At 38.4% G+C, this 18890-nt stretch overlaps 1 protein-coding gene across 2 annotated transcripts in view; it reads left to right on the top strand.

Annotated features, from left to right (window-relative positions):
• The window catches only part of cntnap5a (contactin associated protein family member 5a), a 115280-nt gene that overhangs the window by 34126 nt on the left and 62264 nt on the right, over nucleotides 1–18890 (top strand). For both annotated transcript variants that reach the window (XM_026936716.3, XM_026936707.3), the window contains exons 2-3: nucleotides 2637–2747; nucleotides 9023–9216. In XM_026936716.3, the coding sequence (XP_026792517.1) occupies nucleotides 2637–2747; nucleotides 9023–9216 (305 nt within the window). The remainder of the gene's footprint in view (nucleotides 1–2636; nucleotides 2748–9022; nucleotides 9217–18890) is intronic.

The following is an 18890-nucleotide window of genomic DNA, read 5'->3' as shown; positions in this document are numbered from 1 at the left end:
TATATAAAAGAAACACAATTGGAACTCGAAGCCACAGATAAACAAAGGTAATATTGACACATGGGATAATGAGATGTGGTGAGACAATTATTTAGGGATCAGTATGAATAATGAACAGTGCCAGTGACATAAATGATTACTGGAGTAGTGCATAATCAGTGTGTCTGAAACGCAACAAATGCCACCTACTCACACTGTATTCAGAGTAAAGAAGGAAGGAAGGCATCCAGCCATATCTGAATCGTATGTTCTGACAATGCTACAACCCTGGAGCAGCCAGTATGGGGAAAAAATAACGTTTGAAAATACCGGCAATGGAACCAGTGTTCACAAATTATTTTGTTAACAGTTTTTTTTTTTTTTTCTGGCAATAAATAACTGGTGTGGTTACAGAATAATCACCCTTTATGCTCCACTGTAATTTCTGTATTCTGTCTACTCAAACAAACCCTTTGGGACTCGCAAATGTCATGTCGTATTGCTGCCTTTGAACTTCTTAAAATGTTTCTTTACAGGAATCTTTAAAACACGGCTTCAGAACGCACAAAGAGATCAGTGTATCTTCTTTTTTGAGCCTGAAGTTTCTATGTGCACTTGTGGTATACAATAGTCATGCTTTAAACAGTCCTAATGAATCCAGATTATTTAACAGGAGCTGAAAAAGTCTTTAAGAGGATTGAAGACTTATCCAGTTCTTATTGTCTTATTCCAGTGTTGCCAAATGCCATGTCAATCAAAGAAATATAATAGTAATGGAAAAGTGATGTAATGTCATAAAGACAATGTACAACAAATCTCACATCTTCACTTTGCAGACTTTGCTCATTAATCACCTACATTCATAATATCGCCTGTCTTTTTCCGAATCAAGATATTGAGCTGGTAAACAAGTACTCCATAAATCCCTGGATCTGTCTGGATGATTTGCTAAATGTTAATTGGCACTACTCTGTCATATCTCAGTTGTTGTGTCAAATAAATCAATACCTCAAATAAGATGTTGAGGAAAGTGTGGAGCTGGAAGGAAGCTCGCTGTTTATTCTGATACTTGAGACATTTTCTATAGCAGCCATTTTGTAAATTAAATTATAGCACACAGCGCTGTAGAATTCTCAAATCTGATTGGTCAGAAGGTGTTGATACATTTCCTGTAACAGCAGCCCTGACAGTAGTTCAGGCTGTAATACAAGTGATTTATATTTGCCTCGGGCCATATCACACCACCCTGATGTGGATTATTTTTTCTTTAACAGCACACTCTGTTGGGTTTTCTTCTATACTGACTGTATAGTAAATGCAAATTTTAGTTAAATATGTTTGAAACGTTATTCATTGTACTTAATACAATGTATATTAATATATATATATAATGTGTGTGTGTTTATTTGAAAATATTATTTAGGGGTCTCAATACTGTAGTCACATATGTTTTGAAAAAAGGAGCTTTTTGCAATAATTATTTTGTCATATCAGTAGAAAAAGGAAGAAGTTCCTCCAGGCCTTTGAGTGGAAAATTTGAATTGATTTGTGTAATCTTATACAATAGATAGTTTTTCTCATTCTCTTGAGCAGCAGACTGATTACTCTAAGCCTTGATTTGATTGTAGCTCTGTTGAAATATCAGTATCTAAGTATGCTCAGTCCAAAAGTTGAACAGTCAGAGCGTAATATGAAGGTACTAGCAAACATGCAGAGAGGCAGGTATGAACCGAGAGAGAATATGAAAACAGTCAGTGTGGGCGAACTGAGCAATGCACTTTGATGCAAGACCTCCCTGAATATCAATGCTTCTCGATTAAGAATCTGCTTCAGTTTCACAACAAAGGCTGAAGAAACAGGAATATCGTTGGCCCTGGATTGAGAGATATGTTATATAATGATATACCGGGTTTTCTGTTGAGCTCCTGATATGGAAACAATAATTAATCCAATGATGTGAACCAGAGAATGAGAACTCAGGACTAGCGTAAAGACTGAAGCTTGAAGAGAATCAGGTTAAAGAGAAAGGCATCTGAGTAGAGAGTGAGAGTGTGAGAGAAATCCAAAGCGAGGAGTGATAAGTAAGCTGAAAGAGATTGATCCTGATCCCGAACAACACAAGCATGTCAGATAGACACAGTGTTCTCTCGCGCTGGAACCGATGCTGCAGACTCAGCTTTCGCTGTTTGTTCTTGTTCTACCTTTCATGGCCTTTGTCTATTTTCTCCTCAAGCCACCAGCAATGAGAGAGATGAAAGAGAAGTTTCTTTTCCTCCAGACGTGAACTGTTGACTTCATACAGCTCATTGTTGGTCATCTGGAGGTTTCTGGTGTTATTTTGTCTGTTTTCAAATCCTTGCTTTTCGTATGAGTCTTAAGCCTTGCTTTTCACCCTGAAACAAATGCATTAGCATACTGTTTCAGACAAACTGTTTTGCCGAGTTAAAATCTCGCACCCAGTTGATGCGTATCTTTGAAAAAAAAAAAAGAAAAAAAAAGTTAAGAAATCAAACGGAATAGATTTATGTGAGTAAAACAGTCTATCTTTTTTTTTTTCATCTTGTGCCCTCAAACAGTTTTCATGTTCACTTGATAATAGACTGCTTTTGATTTCTGCCTGGCCAGTTGTTCTAACACTTCTTCCTTCTCATTCACAGATAGCTGCGATGGATCACTAGCATCTGGACTGCCTGCGGCCTCTTTCCAGAGTTCTTCACATTTTTCAGAAAGTCGGGCCGCTAACTTCGCCAAGCTGAACAGAAGAGATGGTTAGTGTGTTCAATTCACTGCTTCTGTCCACATCGTGTTATTGTTACTTGTTACTTAATCTCAATCAGTCACGACCCTATACACTGAAAAAAAATGGACTGTGCGGTCAGTCAGATTTAAGGAAAACATATTACATATAGTTTAAATAAAAAAAATGAAGTTTCTTATCAAAATGTGATTTCATTGCTTACACTAAACTTAAACAAGTTGCTAATGACTGCATTGAATTATATAGCATGAGCATGATCAATTCACATAGTATTAATGTAAAGCAATTATATTATGAAATCTCACGAGGACATTGGCCCTGACAGGAGCTATAACTATAGTATTAAATCATCACAATTAAAGCAAGTAGTAGAGAAGCGCAGTGCTAATGTGGCTGTTGCAGAACGGCAGAGACCTGGGTTTGATCCTCAGTTTGATTGCGAGTGTTTGAGAGAGTTCAATTTTATTCATGGCGTTGAAAATACGTGATCGAGTCATGGTCACAAAAACAAATTGTGTTAATGTAACTTAGTTCAATCCTGTGGATGTACACATTTGAATTAAATAAGTTCAGTGAGGTTTTTTTTTTTTTCAGTGTGCAAATGTCATTTAAGGGTCTTTCATTTCCAAAGTGCATATGAAAGAAAAAAAAAAAAACATAAACCATTGATGGAATACTCAAGACCAGGAGCAGTAGAAAATATTAAAGGGTCCCAAATATCACACTGACTACTGACTTTAATTAAAGGCTGTAAAATGACTAAATACTGGAGATGGCAAAATCAATCACATTTTCTTTTCCAATACTGATACTGAAATTTGAGTATCAGCTGATATCGAAACCCATCTGATATGTTTTTTTTGTTTAAAAACTACTAAGCTTTAAAACTATTTATTTATTATTTTTAATGCTGAAACACTTAAAAAAAAATTACAGGAAAAAATACATAGCTAAAACCATGACATATACAAGACTGAAGCTTTTTTATTGAAATAAATGACTTATTTTGAAGTAAATAAATATTATAAGTTATAAAGGTATAAATATATTGAAAAAATTCCAAATCCAGTCTTTCCCATTTATTACAGGATCAGATCGAATTCATTCTTTTTTTTTTCCTCCGATATCCGATCCACCATTTATCTCAGCTCGATACATATCCTGGGTTTTGGATCGGTACTATCGCTACTAAACAGGCAAATTCATACACTATGGATTGTCTTCTTTCTAGTAATAAAATACTTCAGTACACTGCTTGAAAGTCCTTCTTATTTTAATTACTGTAATAATTGCAGCTTGAAGGACATGATACATGGCTCACTTATAAATTCACTTAGATTTAATTAGGTAAAATAAAAGCTCACAAAACAAGCCATGTTTTTTTTTGACATCCAGTAGAATGGAAAATATTGCAATGTCTCAAATATTGTATCAATATATGCACGTTGATATTTTTTACTTGAGTCATTTAATACTTAGTAGTTTGATTGCAAAGAAGAAAAGTAATAGCAGCAGTATTAATAAAATGTCTCCAGCATGCCCGAGTACAGGAGGTTCTTGGTGCCACTTGTCAGTAGTGACACAACAACAGAAAGAATAAACAGCCCGTTCACGTTGCTCTACTCTTGACATTCAGCTTAAATAATCAGGACAACTGTTTGGCTTGGCAAACATGATTCATCATGTGGAGCACTGGCTTGCTGGCTAAGGCTGTAAAAGAATACAAGACTTCACACGCTTTCTCCAGAGACAGACAGGAAGTGTACATTATCTGAATAAATACACACTTTGATTAACCGTTAGGAAACGTGGTAGCGATTTCTACTGCTAATACGGAAATACTTTTATGAACGTAATAGTATGTGGGAGTCATGATAATGGTTTTCTGTTGTGCAGCCTCGAAAACAGAGACACTAGCAACAAGATGCTTCATTTACAGCTGCAACATTTACAATCACAGCTGTCCACTGTCACCACAACACAGGACACCCAGGATTCCTTCCTCATATGTTGTAGCAGCGGCCCTTATTCATCAAAGTTGTGAAATTCACCAATTTCAATGAAACATGACTGTCACAACCATGGTGTTTCTGTCCCGTTCTTCCCATCACATTCTGCACCTCTCTGTCACCTTTTGTATTATATTTCACACTATACTTACATCAATTTCTTTTTTCTCCTCATGTAGACTTTCCAGCTATTTGACCCCCCCCCCCCCCCCCCCCCCCCCATTCTTTAAAAAAAAGGAAAACCCGTAATAAACATGTCGAGCATACACATTTGCATCCTTCCTCTAACCAGTGCATGTTATAGTGATCATTTTTACAGCTATGATAATATTACAGATATACTCATCTATCTCAGTAACTGCTTTATCCGAAGCCTATTGCAGGAACACTGGGTGTAAGGCGGGAATACACCCTGGATGGGATGCCAGTCCGTCACAGGGCACCGTGCACACACACACACACACACTTTCTCACTCAGTCATACCTAGGGGCAATTTAGCATGGCCAGTTCAATAACTGGGATGTTGCTGAGAGGTGGGAGGAAACTGGAGAACCTGGAGGAAGCTCATATAGACATGTGGAGAACATACTAAACTCCACACAGACAGTAACCCAAACTCAGGATCAAACCTGGAACCCTGGAGCTGTGAGACCAACATGCCACTGTAATACAGATCTATACTCTAACCTAAGGGCAGTGGTAGCTCGGGGTTAAAACATAGGCCTACTAATCAGAAGATTGTGAGTTTGAATCCCTGCACCACCAAGCTGCCACTGCTTGGCCCTTGAGTAAGGCCCTTAACTCTCAACTGCTCAGTTGTATAAAATGAAATAAATGTGAGTCACTCTGGATAAGGGCGTCTGCCAGATGCTGTACATCTAATAGTTTTAATATACTTCATTTTTTGTATATCTTCAGTGATTGTAGCCAACTGCATGGCTTCCTATGAAGATATTTTAGGGCCTAATGCTATAATTTAGTTTATTAATGAAAATGAAAATGTTCACTTCAGACATCTCTATCTCACCGCCAAGGGTTCATGAATTTCTTTGGATTGTTGAAACCAACATAAGGGAAGTGACGTGTGGCCATGTATGGTGACCCATACTCGGAATTTGTGCTCTGCATTTAACCCATCCAAGTGCACACACACAGTAGTGAACACACACACAGAGCAGTGGGCAGCCTTTTTTGCTGCGGTGCCCGGGGAGCAGTTGGGGGTTCGGTGCCTTGCTCAAGGGTCTCACCTCAGTCGTGGTATTGAGGGTGGAAGAGAGCGCTGGTCATTCACTCCCCCCACCTACAATCCCTGCCGGACCTGAGACTCAAACCCACAACCTTCAGGTTGCAAGTTCATCTCGCTAACCATTAGGTTAGAGATCTAATCCCTCTAACCATCCCTCTAACCATCTCTCTAACCACCTCTCTAACCACGACTGCCTAATTGCATGAACATCTCAACTTCATCAAATTCCATACATTCCTCATTTTGATGCAATGACAGATTAATGATTTCTGCAATTATTTCTATAATACCCAGCAATTCACATCTCAATTAGTTTTTTGTTAGAATATTGTAAATTTTATTTCTAAAAATGAAAAGCTAAAAACTTTGAAAATATGATCTTGTCAGTATCCCTCAAAGTGTTATGACATTTTTTTATCTTTATTTTATAGTTTTAGACAGTATAAAATCTGGTACTAGCTCTGTTTTACTGGCTCTACATCTCTACCTCCCTACATATTATAGCCATTTAATGTAAATGCTGTGCATATGATGGTGAAATTACATTGTGTTTGATGTAAATGATGCGCACACGATGGTTAAATTATGGTCTGTTTCATGTGTGCTGTATGTAATATATGATGTGTAAATGAAGGACAGGTGGATATGCCCCTGTTTCCACACTACTGAAGCTGATTTATCACTTGCACTGAAATCAATGCTAATTTCATACAGCTGTTTTATTATTCCTATGTAAAACAGACCGTATGCCATTCCCAGTCCTCAAATCTTCACCAATTTCAGTGCACAAGTTTAATGAATACTGCACAGATGTATAACAGGACCTTTGCAAAGTCTCAGTGTTACAAGAACATTAAAAAATTTACATGGCTGCCAATCCATCTGTTTCTCTTATAACAATCTTGCCTGTATGACTATAATAATAAAATGAGTGAAGAAAAAAATAATATATGAAGTGTGCAAACCAAAAGAAGTTTTTTTTTTTTTTTTATTGGACTCTTTTTTTAATGGCCCTTTTTCTACCCAAGAAAAAAAATTGATTAAAAACAAGACCTTCGCTCATAGCAGATAAGACATTTAGAAAAAAAAAAAAAACTGAAAACACCTTCCGCTTTCCCCCGGTCCTCAACTGAGTAATTACTCTGGCTGCAGTGTCCGAGCTATTTTCAGCCTTCACCAGCCTCCGCTGTGTGTGTGAGCGCCAGCGCCTTGCAAACAGAACACTTTCCCTCCCCGAGGGAGGCGAGGAGGCTGTGTAAATGTTACTCCCTGCGTGCCGGAGATCTCCGGCGTGATATTCATCTCTCATCTCCTCCTATAGTATTGACTCTCAGCCTGCAGCAGCTAAGTAATGAACCATTCTGGTGTGTTCCTTCACACTCGAGAGGGCATGAGGGCATCGTTTTAGAAGACGTACTAACGTAGCACTATGAACAGAATGCAGTTTATACTATTTTGTCACACTTTTTAAGCATTTAACCTAATTAAAGCATCGAAGCGGTGCAGTTTATTTATTTATCCAGTGATATCCATGGAGGATATCCATATAAGAAAGAAACAGGAAGTGGGGGTGGAATCTACTGTCTGTTCATGGTGACCACACTGTGTTTTTTTTTTAACCATCTGTCCCTCATTTATTATGAGTAAGCTCCTCAAACAGAAATGTCTGTCCCAACTGTCCCTTGATGACGTAGTGCTATTCTAGGATGAACTGCGGAGGTCTGGCCAATCAGCAGTCCCTCAGAGTCTTTTCCAAGAGTCCCCCTACAACATTCTGCTTACTGCAGGTCCTACTTTATTGCCATTCTTGCTCACATTCTTGCTAAAACTGAACAGTTCCCATCCACACTGTATTATATATATATATATATATATATATATATATATATATATATATATATAAAAAATACTGCCTACACAGGACGTATTCGAAGGCAGGAAATGCATGACAGAATTTTTGAAGGCAGAAAACAATGATGGTGGAAAAGCATGGCACAGTGGGAAGGAAAGCACAGTTTGTGTATAAATAGAAGTTTTTTGTAATTGTTTTGACTCAAGAACTAACTTTCCTGCAAGAAACAGTGACAAAGTCTTCACTGTTATCCCCTATTAATGGTCTGTTTAGATATCCTAGAAAAGTTGTGATGTATTGCTGCCTTAAAAGTCCACCTCAAACCATTTATTCATTTGTAGATATTGGAGAATTGCCTTCTAAGACATTGACTCATGAGACAGTAGAGGCGGCAAGGAATCAAGTTAGCTGCCTTCATGTTTGAACAAAGCATTAGCAGATTTGGTTAAAGGTCCGTCAGTGTCGTGGTCCTACTGGAATCGCTCCAATAGATTTCCTTCTTAGATTTTCACCTTAATTCTACAGTTTAAGGTAGACGCAAGTCTTTTTCTTCTCATACAACTTAACATTTCTTTTTCTTCCAGTTTTCATTGTTTGGTACACTATATGGCCAAATGTTTGTGAACACCTGACCATCATACCAATATGTATTCCTTCTCCAAACAATTGTCTAGAATGTCTTTGTATGCTGTAGAATTACAGTTTACCTTCATTGGAACTAAGAGACCCAAACCCAAACCCTACCACGACAATGCCCCTGTGCACAAAGCGAGCTCCATGAGGTTGGAGTGGAAGAACTCGAGTGTCCTGCACAGAGCTCTGACCTCAACCCCACTGAACACCTTTGGGATGAACTGGAACACTGACTGAACCCCAGACCTCCTCACCAACATCAGTGCCTGATCTCACTAATGCTCTTGTAGCTGAATGATCACAAATCCCCACAGCCACGCTCCAACATCTAGTGGAAAGCCTTCCCAGAAGAATGGAGCTTATTATAACAGTAAAGAGAGACTAAATCTGGAATGAGATGTTCAACAAGCACGTACAGGTGCGATGGTGAGGTGTCCACAAACTTTCAGCCATATAGTGTATGTGGTTATCGAATGCACCTGCCAAACACATAGTCACTACTTAATATTTATAAATCATATTTCTCTCAAATTTGTCCTGTCAGGAGGTGGTGGGTGGAGCCCACTGTTGACAGACAGGTCACCGTGGCTGCAGTTGGACCTCAGGGCGCGCATGGAGGTGACGGCTGTAGCCACGCAGGGCCGCCATGGCAGCCATGACTGGATCAGCAGCTACACACTTCTCTACAGCGACAGCGGGAGTGTGTGGAAGCAGTACAGGAACGAGGACAGGGTTGCGGTGAGTCTTCCCGAGCTTTCATTACATTATTTCATCGACATCTCGCAACCAGCAATTTGTGGCGAGGCAGGACTTTGGTGATTTTCGTGGTTTTTGATTGCGAAATTGATAGTAATTAACCTCTCAGAGGCTGCTGAAGAGTGAAGTTTTATTGGCCTCCTGACAATGTCCTTTTAAAGATCTTCTTTTAGCTTACTCAGCCAATCAATTACATACATCCCATGCCGGAGTGGAAAATGGAATCAGGCTCTGTTATGTAATGCAGCTTAATATAGCCGTGTATGATTACCGAAAATGAATCCAGTAAAAACAAATGAAGCCAGGGAAGGACTCCTGCAAATTTGCTGCATGGTTAGGAGCCTATAGTGACTAATGAATAGTATAATAGATGCGTCACTATGCAAAGACTTGGATTTCATTTAACGTCGCAATTAGGAAATGGTAAAGCCACATTCTTTACATCCAATTTATTCCTCTGCTCAGTGAATTTTAAAAATGATCCCTTCAAGTCTGCAAATGCCTGTGAAACATATAATTAATTCCTGTGAAAATGCAAATGATTGAAAGCTTAATGATATCACAGTAATATTTGCCTGTTTATTAGAGCCATGGAGCATTTTCTTTTCCACTTTTTCTTTTCTAATTTTCCACTCATAGAACACATTTTTATTAAAATTATCATTAGGTTCTAGTACACATTAATTACAGGCCTACATGTGTTTGAGTTAAAGTTTGGATTAAACCTTTTCACTTCAAGTGAGCAGCCAAATAGGGTAAAAACAATAAATTTAACTTTGATAATAGTGGGTTGTGATGTCCAGAACTCTAACAAAATTATGATGATTAAATCCTTTATCATGATTTTTATATATTTTCATGATTTGAAAATAACGGGCAGGGCAAAATCAATACAGCACAAGTGGTAAGGCATTTTCAGCAGCAATGGACCCAGAACTTCTGGTTAAAACATGAGCCTTCTTTGCTATTGCTTCCTTAAGATACATGAAGAACTTTATCATAACCCCAGGCATATTTTGGAAAGAAGTTTCCTGTTTATACAGCAGGACCATTTTGAAATTGTAAGCCCAAGATCTTTTTTTTTTACCAGAACATTTATTTTAGTGATCTATAAGGATGTATTGACAGTTTAGCAGAAGATAAATCAGTTATTATTTAAAATGCCTTGACATTTGTTTCTATAGCTGGCACCATGTATTATCAACCTGCATCCAATAGTAATATATAATTCACATTAAAATAGCATTTCTTCAACAGAATCAAAGCCAGTCTGAGAGATTTTGTTATTGGCCATATATATATATTTATATTTGCTGATTGGCTTGTGCAGTGTATCTACTATTATTCCTGATTAACTGCCAGTCTCATGCTTGTCTATTACTCCAATAGACCTGTCATAGATGGTCGTCTAGAAGGTTGAGACGAGTCGCATTCACGCATGTGAGAAGACTGACATTCCTCAGCCCTTTTCTTCTCTCTACAGCACACATTAACATCCTTCCTTTGCCATCTGATCACAGCGATCACTTCACTATCCGATCAATGATGCTTGGAAGCTGCCTCCCAGGTAGTCAGCCGCCGCGTCCTGTTGTTTCGGATATTGTTTTCAGACTTTATGTCCTCCATAGAGTTGTTACCATTCCCAGTGGAATGACAAGCTAAAATCTGATCTTCCATCTCTGGGAGCAAGGAGCTTGATCGGATTTTGGTGGCAGGTGTAGCTAACGCCTTGATGCAGATGATGAAACTCCGTTTCAAGACCCGCCGCTTTCTTGAGCTGAAATCATTTTAAGGAACATTAGACTTCCAAGTGGAATGCGATGATGAAATATAAAAGTCTCGTTCTGGAGGCTAAGCCTTCACGCTTATAATATACATATTATGATGGAGGAGATTGTCTACCAAGAGCTTCATTGTTCCATATTTTTGCAAGGCAATTGCGTTCAAATTATGATGCCTCTGTTATATAAAAGGTATAATGACATTTAAAGATATTACAGTCTAAAAAGAGACCATTTTAACTTGGTGAGATATTGCATGTAGTTTATAGGTAGAGTTAATTAGCTATTTGGCAATGCCAGAAGAGAAATCTGCAGAAGTTTGTGTTTGTCTACACAAGGATTTCTCTTTCTCTTTCATTATGCTGCAAAGAAAAGTAGATTCACTAGCAGAAAATTAAACACCTATATAAACATGGGTTGCGCCTTGATCGCAGAATAAAACTCGCATGAATTATTCCATTAAGTCTCATTTGTTTACCAAAAAAATCATTGTTACAAATCTTAATTAGACAATTTTGGAGGAGCTTTTAGAGAGGACGAAACTGGTCAATAACAGTAAAATATATCCTGACTTATTGTTATCTTTCCATAAAGCCCAGCAGATAAAACCTTATACCACATGATTTAAAACTCCTGCATTTATTCGACGTGGGCAATAAGTTTCTCGTGCACATGCGGGAATAAGTGGTGTACAAAGCACATTATTCAAATCTTGTGTCACGTACCACCCCACAAAGAAATCAGACTGTCCATTGTTGATTTTTTGTGCTAAGAAATGGTTTCTAGCAGGCAATTCATTTTTTCTTTTAGTCAACATACTCTTATGAAGAGCTCTAACAAAAAAGAATTTGAAAGAAAATCCCGAACAATAGGAAGAGAAATTACACTCTTGATTCCGAGCTGTCTGATTCTTCAATCAAAGCTGTGATGAAACGTATACACTCTTTTTCTGTTCATTTTCTGAGCAAATGCCAAACCTGCACATTCTTCTCACTGCTGAACTTATTTTTTTTTTCATAATAAGTTCAGGCAGCCACCTCATCTCTGTTTATTTGAGCTCCTCTCTCATCTCTATGGAGAATGAGCCCATCTGTGTCATTAATTAATAGCCACAATATGATGATTTCATTATGCTTTGATATTTATTAGTGTAAGTGTAGGCTTATGAGTAGGATGAAAAGAACAGAAAAAAAAAATACAGCTCACTGTATCACATCTGCTTCTCAATTTTGAATGTAATTACATTTTGTGATTGTTTTCATTTCCTAATTATCATTAGATGCAGTCTGGATTTCAATCGACGTTCTAAAAGTTTCTTAAACAAGTGACTCTGTACAAAGTGAACGGTAGAAATTGAACAGTAAAGCACATCTCTCAACCTTTTTTACTCCTGGATTCTTATTTCTCAAACGTCTGTATGCAGGTTTGTGCACGTCGTTTAATCAAGTGCTTGAGGATGTGCGTATGTATAGAACTACTCTTGACCATGTGTATGCAGAAACCCCTAGTGGTAGAAGTGTTGATTATGAGGAGCTCCCATCCCAATTAGTGTCAATCATGTCAGCATAACTGACAGACTATTGAGCTCATAACAAGGTGCAAACAGATGGCACAATTGAAATGTAAAATGAAATCATATTAAAAAAAAAAACACATCTATAGAAAGACTGGAATGATGTAGACAATGGCTGAGCTTGCCTTGCTTGAAGATTTGTCACACACAGCCTTGGGCGGGGAACAAGGACTGCAGCAATAGCATCCCTGTGCACACTCGGGTCTGGCATTTCCCAGCCAACTTTGAGCCAAATAATGACATTCATATCACTCAGGCTGCAAAACATTAGATTTCCAAAAACGGCAGAAGAAAAGACAACAATAATGAGGGATTTTCCCACCATTTTTCCAAACGTAATCAGGGTAATAGATTGCATTAGGCATGAGACGATACACTAATGCCACAATACGATACATATCCTGAGACAAACTTCACAAGAAGATACTGACATGAGACGATATCGAAACACAGAAAAATTTTTAATCATTTATTTTGTAACGACAACAAATCAAACCACTGCAATATCAATACATTTATCTTATAAGGTGTCATTTTCCCTTATTATTAACATGTTACTTGAATCTTTTATTAATAAATGTATTTCATGGCAACTCATAGTTATTAATATGGAAAGATTGTTTGGTGGTGGATTATGCCATAAATGATTAGACTACATGATTAATTAGTGTCATCACAACTCCTACTTCTGTCTGACATCCATCTTAAATGCACAAGCGCATCACACTTACCAATTTAACAGAACAGATGAGAAAAACAGTTATTATTATTATTATTATTATTTTATTTTGTGTATTTGCTCATCCTTCCGAAATAAGTTTCTGGTTATGCCACTGCCAGCACAACACACAATGTGCTTCTGAATCACTTCTGGATAGTGTAAAAAAATGTTGTGCAGTAGTATACTATGCGTCATTTCAGCTTTATTTTTTCCAGGCTCATGCAGGCCAAATGAAGCGAGGCTGTTGGTGTTGTGTTTGACGAATGGGCCATATCGCTTCCTTTTGATTAGCTTAACTTTTTGGACTATTAACTAAGCATTCTTCGAGGCAATAAAGTTCCCACTCACAAACTTCATGCTCTGTATGCAACTACCTCTTGTATGCCTAGTGTGTAAGCAGAAGTCGAGCTCATAGTGAATATTAAATGGAAATATTGTGATACATGATATGATAAGCAAATCTGTCTCGCCAGTATTTTGTATCGGGATATTTGAGACAAAGAAATTCTGTCTCATGCCTAGACTGAGCGCACATAGCCATAAAATCATCCTTTTTAACAGAAAGTTCTTTACTGTATATAGCAAAATGGGGTGGGGGATGGTTGTTTAGAATGTGCACCAAGCTGGTGGAACGAACTTCCCCTAGATGTCCGAATAGCTGAGTCACTGGCAGTCTTCAAACGATGTCTAAAGACTTACCTCTTCATAAAGTACTTAAGTTAGCACTTACAAAACCAAAAAAAAAAAGTATTGTCTGAGCATTTGTCTGTTATCTCCCCAACAGAGTTTTGGACTGATGGTATTCCTAGTTTGTGACCTACTGAGCCAGTATCAGAATGTATTTTTGATAGACTTCAAAGCACTTTTGTAAGTCGCTCTGGATAAGTGCGTCTGCCAAATGCCATAAATGTAAATGTAAATGTGCAGGATTTATCGCCATCCATTGCATACAACATGTTCTGTTCATGCTTTGAAAAATGACACCCTTGGTTCTGGTTGCAGGTCTTAATGTGTGAATGCGCTCACAGCAATCACAGCTGCATCTATAGATAAGAGTGACTACACTGACATTTATGTTGCATAGCAAATTTTCTGTTAATGTATAGTACTTTTTTTTTTTTTTTTTTTTTTTTTTTTAGAACTTTCCAATTTGTCTCACTTGTTGGTTCACCAATATCACTAAAAAGCTACCAACCAGGCAGGCCAAAGGCTAACACTGGCTCCCACAGAGGTACATGAAGCCACTGCATCTTTTCTAACAGAGCATCTGAGCTTAAAGAGGATGTAGGAAGAGATGCCATCCTTCACATCAAACATCAGAATGGGGGAAAAAATGGGATCCCAGTGAATTTGACCATGGCATGGTTGTTGGTGCCAGATGAGCTGGTTGAATATTTCAGAAACTGCTGACCTCCTGGTATTTTCATGTACAGCAACCTTGAGAGTTTTCAGAGAATGTTTCTGTGGCCACCTTGTTGATGAGAGAGGTTACTGGAGAATGGCCAGACTGGTTTGAGCTGACAGGAAGGCTATGTGAACTCAAATAACCACTTTTTACAACTGTAGCAGAAAATCATCTTAGGAACCTTGGAACTTGAATCTGAGATCTGAGGCTACAGTGGGCACAGGCTCACCTAAACTGGACAGTGGAAGATTGAAAAAAACGTAGCCTGGTCTGATGAATCTTGATTTCTGTTGCGACATGCAGATGGTAGGGTCAAAATGTTGTGTGAACAGTATGAATCCATGGATCCAAGCTGCCTTGTATCAACAGTTCAGGCTGGTGGTGGTGGTGTAGTGGTGTGGAGAATGTTTTCTTGGCACACATCAGGCCACTTAATATCAATCAATCCTCACTGACAATGTGCATCACTTTATGGCCACAATTTATGCATCTTATAACGGCTACTTTCTAACATGATAATAAACATGAAAGTGACAGTGAGTTCAATGTACTTCAGTGGGCTCCCCAGTGACCAGATCTGAATCCAACAGAGAATCTTTGGGTTGTGGTAGATAGAGAGATTCACAGAGTAAATGTTCAGTCGACAAATTGGAAGCAATTATTTGATGCAATGCAATATGATGTCAACATAGACCAGAATCTCAAAGGATCATTTCCAAGACCCAGTGGAATCCATGCCATGAAGAATTAAGGCTAGTCTGAGAGCAAAGAGGGGGTTCTAAACTGTATTACTATGGTGTTCCTAATAAATTGGCCAGTGAGTGTATCAGGTCACTGCAAATTTAATGCCCTTTATCATAAGATGAAGGATTCTTTTCATTGTTCTCTGTGTTTCTGTGTAACAGTAAACGCTACAGTTGGACTGCTGGGACTCTAATTCAAGTCCCAGTTGGGCCATATGCTGTCCATGTTTGAGGTCCACTGAAGTTTAATTGTCCATTTCTCTTATTAGGTGCCAAGGATGGCAGGGTTTCCTTGTCAGTGGTTATGGTCTAGCACTGGCTCAGTTCTCAAATCATGTAGTTAGCATTTACATCCCACTGTGCTAAGCTACTCCACTGGGATCAAGAAAAGCCAAAATTGAGACAGGCAAGTATAATGATCTGAAGTCATCCAAGGCAACAAGCCTATATTTCAAAAGCAGAAATAGATTTTCTAGACAAATAGAGTGTGTTCTATATTTGCTACTGGCAGCTGACAGCGACACATTTCACTCGACGCGTTCACTGGCCTCACGTCTTGTATGGATGTCACTTGAACAGGGATTACCTCGTTGGAAAATTGCTGAGTTCAGAGGCTAGGCTAGTCCCTCCTTCAGGTCATTGCTTTCTTCTTACAAGCTGCCAGGGGGTTTCGAACTACATCAAGACATTCATGTCAGTCACTGTTGATGACTGTGCAACAGAGAGAGAGAGAGAGAGAGAGAGAGAGGAAGAAGCGGTATTAAATGATTTCCAGTACTGTACTTCTCCTGAGATTGTGACTAGCTTCAGGGAGATGAGCAAAGATTTGAGGAACTCGGACTGAACTGCTGATTGATCAAGTGTGGTAGATGTCAGAGCAGTGGCATTTAAAAGCCAGGAGCTGGTTGTGCTTTTTGATAAAGTTGTCTTATCTAAAGATTTCATTTTGTGCGCTATAGTGGGCTGCTTTAAAGTAATTTCCCTCCTTTTTCTGCAGGAATAGCTATTGCAGATGTGCCAATGTGGTAAATATCCCTTGCCGAAATATCTAAGATGGATTCTCTTTGAGTGGATGTGAAGCCTGGCGAAAAGAATTCAAAGAGCTGTGTCTGTAAAGAACAACACATGGGATGGCTGTTGTTCAAACCTGGTGTGAAGCAATACCTATCTCATTTTCCATAACCTCAATCATACTAACTGTCTTTTTATGTTTTGCTTCAAACATGGCAAGCCCTGCCAAAATATATATAGCCCTCAAGTGAAAAAAAAAAGGAAAACGTCATGAAACAAAAGAAAATAAGTTTTAAATACGGTTGACCTGCTTTCAGCCCCTACATTTTGAACTTCCCCTTGGATTCATTTGGTGCTTCAGGCAACAATTATCTTCCATTTACTATAGGCTTCTAAATCACCCCCCACCGACCCCCTCCATCTTTCCTCTATCTCTCTATTCTCTCATTACACAGAGGCTTAAGCAGCGTACAGGTAATCGATATGAAAGACCCATCGTTTTGTTGGATTGCTTTGCTTGAAGCAGGAGCCTGCTGGCCCATTCCACTCCCATCAAGTCTAATGATGCCTGAGACTCATTTGGGCTCGAGAATAAGAAAATTCTTAACCAATACACACAGAATGTGCTTGGCCTGCAACTGAATTTCCTCGAGGTTTCTCTAGTGGTTGTGAAGAAGTTCACGACCCTCTGTGTTTTTATAGACCGAGATATCCAATTCCATTCGGCTGCTCTCTGGCCTCTTGGTGAGCTTTATCATACATCAGGCCACTCGGGAAAACATAGTAGGTTTGCATTCTAAATATATTTTACTTCAGTCTGGTTGCTGGGAAAGAAATCCTACTAATACAAAAGATTGCAGAGAATAAGGTTTTTTCTGCTTTATGATCTGCAGTAATTTTAATGAAGAACATCCTAGAAGAGACATTTAGTCGTAATGTATGACCATTTTCATTTCTTCTGGAACCATTTTCTTCCTAGTTCTTGATCCTTCGACTGGCTTTAGGTAATTGGGTAGCTTCATTGGGTATTTTTAGGTGATAAACTGTCTGAAAGTGATAAAGAATAAAAACCCAGCCTGCACCATGACAGACATGGCAGCATGGCAAATACTAATTTTTCCTAAATGCTCTCTGGCATTTATTTTATGACAGATTTCATGATAGCTACTTAATGACTACTGTGAAAACGTACGTCATGTCACATGACAACAAGCAACTATGTAGCATACACAAAAGTTCTAAAATTCACTTTAAGCGGCAATTATACCAGCTTTTTCCTAGCAATTTTCTTTTCACGGGATGAAGGGGAAAAAATCAGGCAATTAAACAGGAGTATAAGAATGTAGCGATTCATTGAACAGCCATTCTTGCAACTGTTTTCTAACCGATTCGGGTACAACATGCTAGCTGGCTAGTTTGTTCAATAGAATTTCACAAGCTGGTTCAGTTTAGATACTTTGTACTAACTTGCCAGCTATTGTTTATTCATTTTTTAAAAAAATCTTTACACAAGATAATCCTCAAGCAGTGCTCAGTGTAGTCAAGGCTCCTTTCTGTTTACTGGTGTCTTTGGCGTCCATAATCCTACAGGCATGCACAATTGGCTATCCTGAAACTGTTTATCCATTTTGGCGCTTTAAAAATACCTGGATCAATTGATAAAACTTTTGCAAGAGTGCTGCAAGAGTCTGTGGAATAAATAAAAAGGCACTTATTAGGATTTGGATCGAGAACCTGCCTCATAACAGCCACAATTCAACATCCTTAAGAAAAATAAGTTTATATATTCTGCACTCGGCACCAGAAGTTCTCCTACACCTTCCTCTGTGGAATTGATAAGCATCCTAATAGTCCAGTTTTTCTTCTCCACTATAAAACTTTGCAGTTTGACTGTTATACAGAAGGCTACGCATAGCTCTGGATGTGGCTCAGGATATGCACTACATGGTAATACAGTATCTGTGTTGAATGACATCCGTCTGGGTGTGTATTTTATGTGTACTGTTCTATCCAGTTGCTTTGTTTTGCGCTTTCAACTATAATCACTTTCACAAAGCAGCTTTACTGAAATCTGGATGTAGATTTATATTTAGATTTCTAATGAGCGAGCCAGAGGCGACAGCGGCAAGGAAAAGCTCCCTGAGACAACATGAAGAAGAAGCCTTGAGGGGAACCAGACTCAAAAAAGGGAATTCGTCCTTTTCTGAGTGACACTAGATAGTGTGATTATAAGTCATTATGCTCCCACAACTGTATACTATAAAGCCAAATAGTACTGAGTATTTTGAAACAGCGCTGGCTCATGAACATAAATTTTGGTGAGGCGGGATGACATTAGTAATGACATAGCCTCAAGCAAAATGAAGTCAAGAGCTTATCACATTAATTTACGCTATAGGCTACTATTCAGTGAATTTTTACA

Source organism: Pangasianodon hypophthalmus, chromosome 5, assembly GCF_027358585.1.
Source record: "Pangasianodon hypophthalmus isolate fPanHyp1 chromosome 5, fPanHyp1.pri, whole genome shotgun sequence".
NCBI classification, from domain to species: domain Eukaryota; kingdom Metazoa; phylum Chordata; class Actinopteri; order Siluriformes; family Pangasiidae; genus Pangasianodon; species Pangasianodon hypophthalmus.
The sequence above is the reverse complement of the archived record's forward strand: the minus strand, read 5'-3'. Positions and strand labels throughout refer to the sequence as shown.